Source organism: Oreochromis niloticus, linkage group LG3, assembly GCF_001858045.2.
Source record: "Oreochromis niloticus isolate F11D_XX linkage group LG3, O_niloticus_UMD_NMBU, whole genome shotgun sequence".
Lineage (NCBI taxonomy): Eukaryota > Metazoa > Chordata > Actinopteri > Cichliformes > Cichlidae > Oreochromis > Oreochromis niloticus.
Genome location: NC_031967.2, coordinates 31737772 through 31750564, shown reverse-complemented (window position 1 = coordinate 31750564; position 12793 = coordinate 31737772). Strand labels below are relative to the sequence as shown.

General features: G+C 37.5%; 1 protein-coding gene across 1 annotated transcript; it reads right to left on the bottom strand.

The window, feature by feature from the left end:
* Positions 1–219: 219 nt before the first annotated feature.
* Positions 220–12703, bottom strand: LOC100704993 (testisin). The gene is made up of 6 exons (XM_019352320.1): positions 12635–12703; positions 11175–11195; positions 10573–10726; positions 3270–3526; positions 3036–3193; positions 220–1550 (listed from the first exon to the last, which is right to left on the bottom strand). Exons 1-6 carry the CDS (start codon positions 12690–12692, stop codon positions 1302–1304), a joined length of 897 nt encoding a protein of 298 aa, XP_019207865.1. The 5' UTR covers positions 12693–12703; the 3' UTR covers positions 220–1301.
* Positions 12704–12793: the final 90 nt, after the last annotated feature.

Below are 12793 nucleotides of genomic sequence, written 5' to 3'. Positions count from 1 at the left end.
TTGATAAAGATCTGGAATGGCTGGTTCTATGAAGTGTTATGTGTAGTGAATGCATGTTATAAAGTGGCCAAACACAGCACTCACACACACATAACAGGAGGGAGGGAGATGAGTAAAGAATGGTAAGAGAGAGAGAGAGAGAAATGGAGGCTTTGTGACATCATGTTGAATTTATAATAAGGTGTAACTTAAAGAAATGCAGAAGTCATTTCCACATGATGGAATGATCTTAGAGGTCAAAATATGTTTATTTAGGTCTTCTCAGTCACAGAAAACAACAACAGTTTATGAAATTCACATAGTAGTCTAGACGCCATTTTATCCGTAGTCATTTAATGTCCCATTTTCTGGAAGGCACCATGAGGTTGCTTGTTTGTTTGGTCAGTCTTGTTGCACATTTTCCAAGACATCATTCCAGCCCTCAAGAAACTTATCCCAAACAACTAATAAGAATCAAACACCCACGCACATCCAATACACTTGGTGGAGCTTGAACCACCACTTCCATTACTACATGGTGAGATTTAAGACTGACTTCACAAAGGACCTATCCCAAAATGTAGCAACGCTTAACTATCAGTGGCTGAAGATAGCTACTGTGCTGGACCCACACTTTAAGGATTTAAGTGTCTGAAGGACCCCAAGTTCTGTCAGATGCTTCTGGTGTATCAGTCATACGTAAGGTGTTCTTTGGTGTTAGAGCCTGGTCATACCAAAGTAATGCTGGAGATAATACAAGCTTAGAAACAATTGTTTTTGTATCTGAAGTTTTGACCACCTGTCTGTGAAACACCTTGATTTATTATTTACTATGTCCATTTGATTTATGTATTATAACCTGAGATGGCTGTGGTCATCCATCTGTTCTGTTCTAATAAAATAAAATTTTAGAAACACTTTCTTTAGATCTGTTCAGTTTTATTCATATAACACAGCTTAACAGTCAACAAATGGTGTCTCTTTGTAAGGTACAGACCCCACAGTGTTAATCTGGGAGAAATGTTCTCTCGGATTCATTGATGAAGTGAATTTAATTTGGTAATAAAAAATATGAAAAGTTTTTATTTAAAGTGTGGAGTAAAAAGTATAACATTCACCTTAAAATCATACATTTCATGAAAGGAAAAAAAAGGGGCAAACTGTTTAACATTTTTCATGTTTGCATGTAATTATGGAACAGAGCAAATGTGTTGATCTACATTTTACCAGCTCTAGCACATATGTGCAGTAAAACAACAAGAATACAGACTGAAGAGAAATGAGTGAAGTAGATCAGGTTTTCATCACTGTCAAACATGTTGTTACATTTTGTGGGAAGTTGTAGGGAGAGTGGTGAGTTTAGTGGTTGGTGATGTTGAACTGCCTGGGTTGGTGACAGGAACAAAGCCTGGTGGAGTCCCTGTGACTGTGTCGCTGATCCATTTGTGGTACTGGGATACACGAGTGAACACTGAAGGTCTTCCCAAAATACCACATAAGGTATAACTGAGAAGTCCATTCTGGACCCAGACTGACTCTTTTTTGGTCATGAGCGGTCCCCCTATGTCAAACTGTGGAAAGAAATCAATAAACATTATTGAGACAGATTAATATCTCTTAAAGGGGACATGAAACACTACAAATATAAAGGTTAATTTACACAAGTTGAGCTGGACATAGCATTAACTCTGTCTGTGAAGCTGGATTTAAGAAATAAGTGCTTGAAGTTAAAGTTTTAAAAACGGCGTCATCTTCTGTTATAGAACATAATGTCACGTGGGTTGTTGGTTGGTTGCAGATAATGGACTTACATTAGTTTATGTTAGCTAACAGTGACAGAATCGATAACTCAGAGGAAAACAACGAGACTAAAACTAAATGAAGAGAATCACTTTTGGTAGCTCCTGGCTGCAACAATGAGGGTGACTTAAGAAACCGAGGATATACTGTCAGCTTTCACTGTCTGTCTCTTTAGCAGTAGGTGGCTGTTTGCTGTTTGACTAGCTGCAAAAAGGGAAAATCCAGCTGTTAGTCATAACGTTCAGTCTTATCAAGAACTTTATTAATAAGTGCTACTATAAAGATCTAAAATTTAGACTCATCAGACCACAGCACAAATTTCTGGTTTGATGTCCATTCCTTGTGTTTCTTTGCCCAAACAAATCTCTTCTGCTTGTTGCTTTTACTTAGTAGTGGTTTCTGAGCAGCTATTTGACCATAAAGACCTGATTTGAACAGTCTCTTCTGAACAGTCGTTTCTCTTTACGTTTTTGTAAAAAAAAAAGTTTTGCTGATTGCTTCTTGACATAATATGAATTCTAACAGTTGTCAAATAAGACTATCAGCTGTTTACCAAACTGACTTCTGCACAACACAACTGATGGTTCGAACCTCATTAAGAAGGCAAGAAATTCCACAAATGAACCCTGACATGGTGTTCGCTCTGTGTTGTAGCATCCTAATGACACCCAGTTTGTGCTCCAGTGGATGATGAGAGTGGGGAGAGGAGAGGAGGGGGCCTAAGGGTACATCTGTCACCATCTTACAATGCTGTGATTGCAGCCACTCCCCAACTCTCTGTGAATGGTACTCATGGCCATTGATCAGTGGGCTTTGATCAGTGGGTTTTGGTCAGTGGTTGTTGATCAATGGTCAAGAGAATTTGCATAATTAAGATTAAGGAACTGACCTCACAGCCCATTGTTCCTTCAGTGGGCTGGTTTCAGTCATTATGCAAATGTACTGTTTATAAGATTGGGGAAACCTGCAGTCAGCTGAGACTGAAGAAGTCACTTGGATGAGTGACGAAACGTTTCTCCCACTGAAAACGCTACGTCCAGATGAACAGAATCAACTTCTGGAGATTTACTTACCTGGATGATTGAGCATGCATCAAGACAGAAATTAATTAGCTATAAAAATAACTAATAATAATGATTAATATACATTTTTATGGACAACTACAGCAAAACAATAAACCAAAATAAAAATAATAGATTATGACTGTGACAGTCAACAACAGATTACATGACAAATAAACAAGAAGATGTGTTTACCTGACATGGATCAATGCCTCCAGCCTCGAAGCCAGCACAGATCTCACTCTCTGTCACAACGGCGATCCTAAAGTAGTCTTCATAGATGAATTTGCACTTAAAGTTTTCCACTATTTTTATTCTTACCTCCTGCAGGGTGTTGGCGAGTGAATCGTTACCTAATTGGAGGGAATTCATAGGTCAGGCCTTTCTAAGCACAAATGTGTGTAAGAAAATAAATATTTTATAACTTACCATCGTCACCAAAACCGATGACCCAGCTGCTGGTCTCATTGTCGAAAGTGCTGTTTTCTGAGGCTAAGCAGATCGGCTGTATGTAGTCTGTGAAATTAACAGGAGCCGACAGCTTCAGAAGACAAATGTCGTTCTCATGAGTCGACGAGTTGAATTCAGGATGGCAGGTGAAGTTGACCACTGACCGATTCACCTCATTTGGGTTTGAACCTGACTTGCTGTGGCGGCCCAGATACACCTCTATGCTACTGAAATCACTTCACACACACACACACGCACACACACACACACACACACACACACATGGATGATTATGTTTATCTTGGTGTTACATTTAATTACAATAATCACATAAAAAAGGCTAATAAACAAGTAGGACAGGCTTAGAAAAAACTCTATAGTTTGTTAACTAAAGCTAGAGATCTGGACTATCTGTTGAGACTCAGGTACAGTTGTTTGACCAAATTGTAATACTGTCAAGGGAAAATCGTGTATATGTGATCAGCTAACATGAAATGTGTTCTTTTATTGATCACTAAGCAAACGACACGTCTACGTGACTTTTCACCTAATAACTTTTGACATGAACTCTTCTGTGATAAACAACTTACAGCTTCCTCTTTCTGTTTTGGAACATACAGACTTAGAAAAGGGGAACCTCAGCTCTGAGTTCTGAGAATAACTCTGTTATCTTTGTACACACACACACACACACACACACATACAGACACACAGAAAAGTATAAATAAAGCACGCAGACAGTGATGAGACGCAGATCCTGCGCTCCATGGCTGCCCTCGCGAGTTAAAGAAAATCTGCAGTGTTTGTGTTTTCTAACTCAGATGTCTCAGCTGAAGAACGGTAGGGTGATTTAAAGAAATCCCCTGTCATTTAAATTGATCCTTCGAGCTTAGCGATGGAAACAACAGACACGTTTCTGTGACTCCAATGCAAGGTCTGACTGCTGCATCCTGACGCCGTGAGAAGCCAGCACCAAAGTCTGTCGACAGCCCTCTCTAGGTAGAGGTGAAAGACCTGGGACGTAAGAAAAATTCGGGTCCAGGCCGGTGTAATCCGGTTGTTCAGTCTGACGTCACTGGCCGTGTCTGGGCCTAAACTCCGCTGCAGGTCCATATATCAAACGATCACTGTGGCATTACTGAGAGTTGAAAAACTGTCTAAAGTCTTTCATCTTTAATAAAATTATCAGTGTTCTGCTCTACCAGGTGTAACAATTGAGTTTAACATCCAGGCATCCATAAAAATGGAATTTATGACATTCAACGGAGTTAGAAGTTAGCAGGAAGTTAGCTCGCTAGCTTCTATCTAAATACAATATAGCATGTCCTGACTGCGGGGTTTTGGAAAAAAATTCAAACGTACAGCTCTGCTATCACTTCCAACATAAATGAAGACAGAAAACTAAACAGCAGTGACGTTTGTAGGGTTACTGAAGTTTGGCTAGCTGGTATATAATGATGTGCTACGTGACCGCTAGCCACACAGCTATGTTAGCATAACATAAACAAGCTAACTTTTTTTCCACTCGATAAAAGTTAACGTGAGTGTTCTCGGTGGTCAGGAACAAATGTAATCGCATGGCAGGATGCTGTAAAAGGACTAAACTTCAGCCAGGAGAACAACTGAGATAATCCATCCACAATACGAGGTTAGTCATTCATATACTGCTGCATGGGCTGTGCTGTAGTTACATCGTAAGGTTTTAAAAACTGAGCTTAAATAAATGATTAGCAGTAATAAAAGCTGAGGGAGGTCAACAGTGATCACTGACTGTTTTAGGAGCTTTTTGAGATTAAATAGAAGAAAATACAAAACATTAAACATGTTAACAACACAAAAGCCATATTAAACGCAGACTACTTTAGGCCCGGAAGTAGGATTCGTCACGTCATCACTGAACAACCGGATAGTTCTGGTCCACGACGGTGGGATTCAGCCAGATGACCTGAACAACCAGCAAAAGACGACTTAGGGTGAGAAAACACTGAATGAAGGTCTAACCCGCCGCAAGGGTCTAAACAGGTCTAACCCGCCGCAAGGGTTTGAAGAAAGAAACACATGAAATAGGTTTGAGTTCGCCGGAAGGAACTAAGTTTAGATTGGTTTCAGAAGTAGCCGAAAATACTTCGTGACAAATCAGCGCGCAAATGTCTATCTGTGTGTATGTATATGTGTTTTGCGTATGTCTTTGGAAGTAAGTTGATTTTACAGCACACTATGCTGCTGAACTACTTCCATTGTTTTTATTGTTTTCTTTGTGTATCCTGCATAAGCCCAAATACTGGTGGTAAAAGGGAAAGGTTGAGCTCTGTCTCATAAAACTGACACCGCCATGTGGATAGCACAGGGTAGAAGGGCGTGTCAGCAACCACCCTGGAATCTAGTACCAGAGAAAGCTTTGCAGTTTTGTGATAATGGGGAATCAGCCCACAAAACTCACTGCTGACGAGCAGTGGTTAGAAAAGAAATGTCCAGGCGCCGGACAAATTAGTGCTTGTAGATGGAGAAATCCTAAGAAAACAAAATGTCCCACTATACATTCACCCATATCAGGAAGAACATAATAATCCCTCATCAAGTAAAAGATTAGAGATCAAAGTTTAAAAAGGGCTGGAGACAGACCCAACTGAATACATATAAATACAAGAGGAATAAAGTGGAATAAACAAAAGGCTAAATTAAATTAGAGCTTATGTATTCAAACTAATAATAGGAAGGATAACAACCTGTAAATTGGTACTAACAAATGAAACAAAATTGGGTAGATAACCATGCCCAGAATGAATAGAATGAATGAAAGCAGATAATTCACACGAAAACATATTAAACAAAATAGAGAGATGCATAAGGTATATTAAGGCTGTGTCATTGTTCAGCCAAGGAAAGTGTCAAGGTAAATGTCTCCAGCTTGGGGGGGGGAGGTGGGGGGGGGGGGGGGTCTGAAGCTGCAGATCACCCCCAGCCCTCGATGGATACATAATAAAATATAAAATAATAAACTATTGTATATTAATAGTATAGTAGTATATTGTAATATACAAATAAATATTGTAATATACTATTGCTGTCATAAAAAACAAAAACAAAAACAAAACAATGATAACATTAATAATGACATAATATTAATAAGAAGAGGCACCTCAGTCAGTTATGATGTGAGGTGGATAATTGTTAAAAGTAGTCTGATTCAAGCTTAAGGTTTGCTCAAACTCAGTACAATGATATATGAAATGAAGAAAATAAGGAAAATACCTAAACTAATCAGGTGCATAGAGACACTTGACCTGATTGAAAACCTGTCATCCTAGATGAGACATTGTTGAGATATAGAGCACTCCTATACTAACAACTACTAAGCCAAACCCTGTATACAACAGCTAAAGCTACAGGTTTGAGAAGCTGTCAGGCCTGAGAGTGATTGTAAATAAAAGAGGTCTGTGTGTGAATGTGAAAATGCAAATGAGTAAACTGTGACCTGTTTAAACCACCGTTGGTTTCACAAATAATGCTGCAAACATTGTCGAATGCGTGTGTTTAAGACGCCATTTATGTTTATTAGAGGCCTATAAATAAAGTTTTGAGTTGTTGCAGTATGTATAGTAATTGACTGAGCTTTGAGTTATATATATATATATGGAGTGCATTGTATATACTTAAGACTAACATATTACTTTCAATATTAACATTTCTTAAGCAATATATGCTGGTGTGTTTATTTATTTATTTATTTATTTTTTCCATTTTATGTGTGTCCTGTGAGAATTAGTAGAGGTTTAAATTGTTTTTCTTTGACTTGCTCTTTCTGATTATGAAAAGCATGTCTGATAAAATACTCTTAGGAAAGCATATTTTGAGTTATTTTAAGTGTGTGAATGCTGTGAGTAGTAGGTTTTGAGTGATTGGGTGTGATTTGTACAAAAATAATAAAAAATAAGTAATAATAACGCTACAAAGGTTCATAGTAGAGTGAGTGAAAAAGTGGAAGTTTGAGAGAAAAGGCAGTGTGTGTGATGATTCCTGTCTGAAAGAGCTCTATTTAAAAGTGTGTGCGTGAAATAAAGGTGTATTGTTTTTAGATCAAGATTTAGTAGAATTAAAGAGGGTTTGTAGGCTATAAATACAAAGAAAAAAACAAAGAGTTCGATTAGTCTGCAGGAACAGGAAATATGTGTGCCTGTGGTGTGTCTGTGACAGGAAATCGTGTGTGTAACAGGAACTACATGCCCATAAAAGGAGCTGACTGCGTCAAGAAAGCACACAGAGAGACAAACAGACGAGTTAAACTCTAGCCAGATAAAACGAATGGATATTTTCAGAAAATAAATGCAAATGATATTAATTCCATGCTATAGTGAATTAATACAGGTGGATTTCTCTCAACCTGGAACCTTGAGTACAGCGACAAAAAGGATAGAGTAACAATTGGGAAAACAGGCCACTTTTTGGCTAAAATTTTATAGCTTGACCTCCCACTTTGTCCTCGACCCTGAGAAGAAGCTCAAAGGACAGTTAATCTCATGATGAAGACCGACAGAACATCGTGGACTTGAAGAATTAACAGCAGGCAAAAGACAGTGCAAATAAAATAAGACTGACTGACGACTCCAGAAGCAGAATGAAAGAAACCACGTGATAAAACATGCACGGGGAAACTGCAGGCTGTTAAAGAACAGTGTGATATGACTGTTCGAAGGCACTGAATGTGATATTTTGCCGGGCTGGAACCTAACTTAAAAGGAGAATACTGAAAGATCAAAACAGAGAAGAAACAGACTGTGTTTGTTGGAGCTTTGAAGGCCACACAAGGACACTGTGAAAAAAGGGACGAGGACCGGTGGGAGGTGAAGCCAGGACACGTTCGAGTGCGAGAATACAGGATATAATTGGATTAAAATTGAAGGCTGAACTCATGATTGTTTAGAGATGTCCACCACGTCACAAAGAAAAAGAAGGTAAAAATAATGAAAGAAAATAACTGAGAATTATATTAATGAATAGACAACACACACACAGATTGTTACATGTGAAATTATTTTTGGAAAGAGTCAGAAGTGAGATAGTTTGAATTTAGAACTCAGTGAAAAGATGCATGAATTAAACCTTATTGTAACAAATACTTGCAATGAAGAAAGCAGCTTACACTCAATTAACATGAACGCAAGGAACACACTTACATTTATACACTTGTACACATGACATAATGGGTATTTCTGACCAGAGAGAGAGAAATGGGTCGTTTAAGCACCAGATAATAATGAAAATGTCATAGTTGTGTTATTTTTAGGCGCAAAGCAGACCTGGACCAATTTTCCGAATGCAGCTGTCTGTGAGCTCAGTTTTTTCCTCACACTTCTGCTTTGTTTCTGGCAGCAGTTTTTCTTTTTGTGTCCTGACTCATGTGTGTAAAGCCTTGATGCCATAGGCAATTTGTTTTTGTTCAAGTTTGTTTGTTTTGTTGGCTTGAAAAACAAATTTGTGATCATACTTGTGGATCACAATGACAGATAATGATTAGGCATATGATTTACTAATGTCTAGTTTTAGAGCTGTAAGCAATGCAAAGTTTTTTTCCTAACTTAAAAGTTTGAAATATGTAAGATGTGTGAGTTCTTTGAAAAAATAGAAATGACCTAAATGCCTTAAGTAAAAATGTAGTGTTCTCAGGTGGTAACTGGCGTCTCACTACTGGCAACGGCTCTGCTCATCACACTATCCACCCAGGAAGAAGGAAGAATTCAAACTCTGGACAACTGGACAAAAGGTACTCAACTCACTCTTCCTGTGGGCAGGAGTTGGGAAAACGTGCTCTCAGAAGTGAGATACTGGACTACAGATTCGGCTTGTTTCTCAAAGCATCCTGGAAGGTCAACGAGGGACAAAACCAAGAAATAGACGCTCTCAGAATTGCTGTAATGCAACATCGTGTAGCACTGCACATGATCCTGGCTGAGAAAGGAGGATTGTGTGTCTTATTCAACACCACATGCTGCACTTACATATCAGATAATGTACATTCTTCAGACATGACTTCAGATTTTAAAGAGACTGTTGATTGTCGTTGGATTTTTCCTGATTTTATTTTGTTTTCTTTATTTGAGTTATTCCTTGTTTAAAAGCTGTAATTTCACAGATGATAAGTTTATCATTCACAGCATACGCAGATGTACTGAAATCAATGAAGATCATGAAGACTTCTTTTCCTATTTGATAGATAAAGACGAAGTGTAACCAATGATGTAGTAACTGAGAATGTGAAAGACAAGTAGTTACTCACTGATGAATTGTACATTTCATTTCATGATCAACAGGAGGGAATGTCAAAGGAAAATCATGTATATGTGATCAGCTAACATGAAATGTATTCTTTTATTGATCACTAAGCAAACCACATGTCTACGTGACTTTTCACCTAACAACTTTTGACATGAACTCTTCTGTGATAAACAACTTACAGCTTCCTCTTTCTGTTTTGGAACATACAGACTTAGAAAAGGGGAACCTCAGCTCTGACTTCTGAGAATAACTCTGTCATCTTTGTACACACACACACACACACACACACATACACACACACACACACACACACACACACACAGAAAAGTATAGATAAAGCACGCAGACAGTGATGAGACGCAGATCCTGCGTTCCATGGCTGCCCTCGCGAGTTAAAGAAAATCTGCAGTGTTTGTGTTTTCTAACTCAGATGTCTCAGCTGAAGAACGGCAAGGTGATTTAAAGAAATCCCCTGTCAAATACCTATATTGTTGTACAGGTCAGAGATGTGGGGCCATGAACAGATTTCATCTATTCAAGCATAAATCAAAATATTACACTGCAATCTAACAGAAAAAAAAATAAGTGCTCAAAATTCAAACAGAGGTCTGAAGAAGTAACAACCAAGCAAACAATAGGCTCAATGAAAAATGAAGTTCTACCAGTCTCAGAAGTAACCTCCACGTCTGGTTTAAGATCTGTGGAAACGTGTGTGCAAGAATATTATTTTTCTGTTTTTAATTTTCTTTTAAATTGTTTCTATTTATTTTATTAGATTGAAATGGAAGAATAAAGAACAGTTTAGTGGAAATAGTTTTGGTGATTTGCACAATAAAATGTCTGAATCTTCAAACTGACTGTTAAGTTTTATGCATTTATTTTACATTTTAAAAGCGTAACTTTAAGTTTTTATATTTTAATGGGTGAAGAGGTTTAAGAATGAGAGAGGAATGTAAATTCAATTCAGGTTTATATTCTACAAAAGTGTAAACTTGCAGCAGTGACTCACAATAGTGTGATGGATGCAGTTGTCAGCACCCACTGGTCGGTGATTAGAGACCCTCCAAAAAGAGAGTTTACTTCAGCGTACCAGGGCCAACTTCCTGGTGTTGCATCCTGACCTCCTGTGATGCTGCTGCTCTTCACAGCCCTGCTGCCACATGCTGAGTAAACAAAGGGACGACAGTTAAACAGTGAGTAAAACCACTCAGAGATGACAGATAACACTGAGCTATACAACGCTCTTCTGGGAAATCATGAGTAATGACATTCGTGTGGGTTAAGAAGAATAAACCTATATCAACTGAACGTCTGAACAGTGTAATTTACACATTATAAACTGGTTCCTCCAGTCTCTCTGCAAAATTTCACTTTCCATTTTACTGAAACAGAGGGGTCCTCTGTATCAGGAAAATAGAAACTGTCATTTTACAGCACAAAATAATTTAGTATAGTTTAAAGAAACAGCAAAACTCAGCACACTGAGTCTTTGTCACTTAAACAAATGTGGATATTACTCTGTATGTTTTCCAATTACTGTGCAGCTGAGAGAAGGAAATAACTCAAAAACACAAAACTTGAAGAATAGTAAAAATGTCTTTGGATGCTTACCGGGCTGCTCTGAATGACAACCTGAAAAGAAAAACAGAGACAAACATGTTAAACCAGGTGATCACTTGCAATTGTGAGAAAGCGAAAATTACTGATTTCACAAAATGATCTCACTACGCTGCAACTTATAAAATAATTCTGTGCTCACAATTTTTCCCACTGACTACTTAATAATGTTATACTCTTTGTGTTTGTTATCACAGTACATGCATTATTTATCATATCAAAACTGATAACAGACAAATAAGAAAACAGAGAAGATAGTTAATGTAAACTCATTGGTGTTGTTTCTTTGTAATACAGGTTTGAGGGATGATCAGATGATCACACTAAAGCAGAGCTCCATGAGAATGCTTAAGACTGAAGAAGTCGTCCTCAGAGTCACATGCAAAGTATCCTCTGATGGAGGGCGGGACCTCTTAGAGATATAATTTAATGCACTTTAAGAATCATGTGCAGGTTTAATTTCACACTGTAAATCAAACTTATGAACCCCGAAAATTATTAAGCAGGTTATGAAATGAACTATTTAATATTTAATAAACATCTAATACTTTAATAAATTCGGTTATTGTAAGGTCTTACTGAATTCAGCACAACCAGCAAAGATCTTTCATTTCATTTGCATCTTTGCCAAGATAAACGGAAACTCAGTCACCTCTGTTGTTACCTTTGACATGAAACTTTGACCTCAGTGTTTAATGATCAAATGATTCAAAAATGTTTTCACAATTCACTCAAAAAACCCAACAAAAAACAAAACAAAAATCAGGATATGGTCAAGTTTATTTATATACCACACTTTTCCAAACAGTCCATGCTGCACAAAATGCTTAACAATGTAAATGCCACTAACATAAAAAAGCACAACAATGATGCAGTAAAATATAGAAAAACAAAAGAATAAATAAATAAAATAACTCAATAAAAACAACTAAAACAACAACAACAACTAAGGCTGTTAAAACCTATAAAAGTATTTAGGTCAATGTGTGTTAAAAGTCAGAGCATTAAAATGTGTCTAACACGTATAAAACATCAGTAACTGTAGATATATCATAATAACTGATGACATATGCAGTTACTCTGCTGAATTTGAACATTGCAAAAAAACCAACACGACAAAGTAAACTAACGAGCTCGAGAACATGAAATGTCTTCACTTTATAAGAGAGAGAAACTGACTAAATAGAGCAGAAAATGTTGATATCAAATAAAAAGTGTGGTCACTGTGAACATGAAGCAGTCCAGTGACTGACTGATTTTCTTTGATTATACTATATTAATAGATATGACACTGAATGACATCAATGCTAAATGGACTCTTTACTTGTATCCAGGTGAAACATTTCATATAGAATAGTCACATTTGTACCTCTAATTAATCTCGTACTTCTTCCACCCCTGATATAACTTCAGTAATGAGAAAATATCTCAAGAAAAATAAACTTTTTTCTTACCTTTGCATAAGGAAATGATCACCACAGTGAAACAGCACACACACTGTTGGAGAGCCATTGTTAACTGCAACTGTTTCAGGTATATCTAAAAAGTATGTTTAGCTCTGCCCACTTCTATATGTTGCCAGGGCCTCGCCAAAGAATCCAGTCAGACTTGTT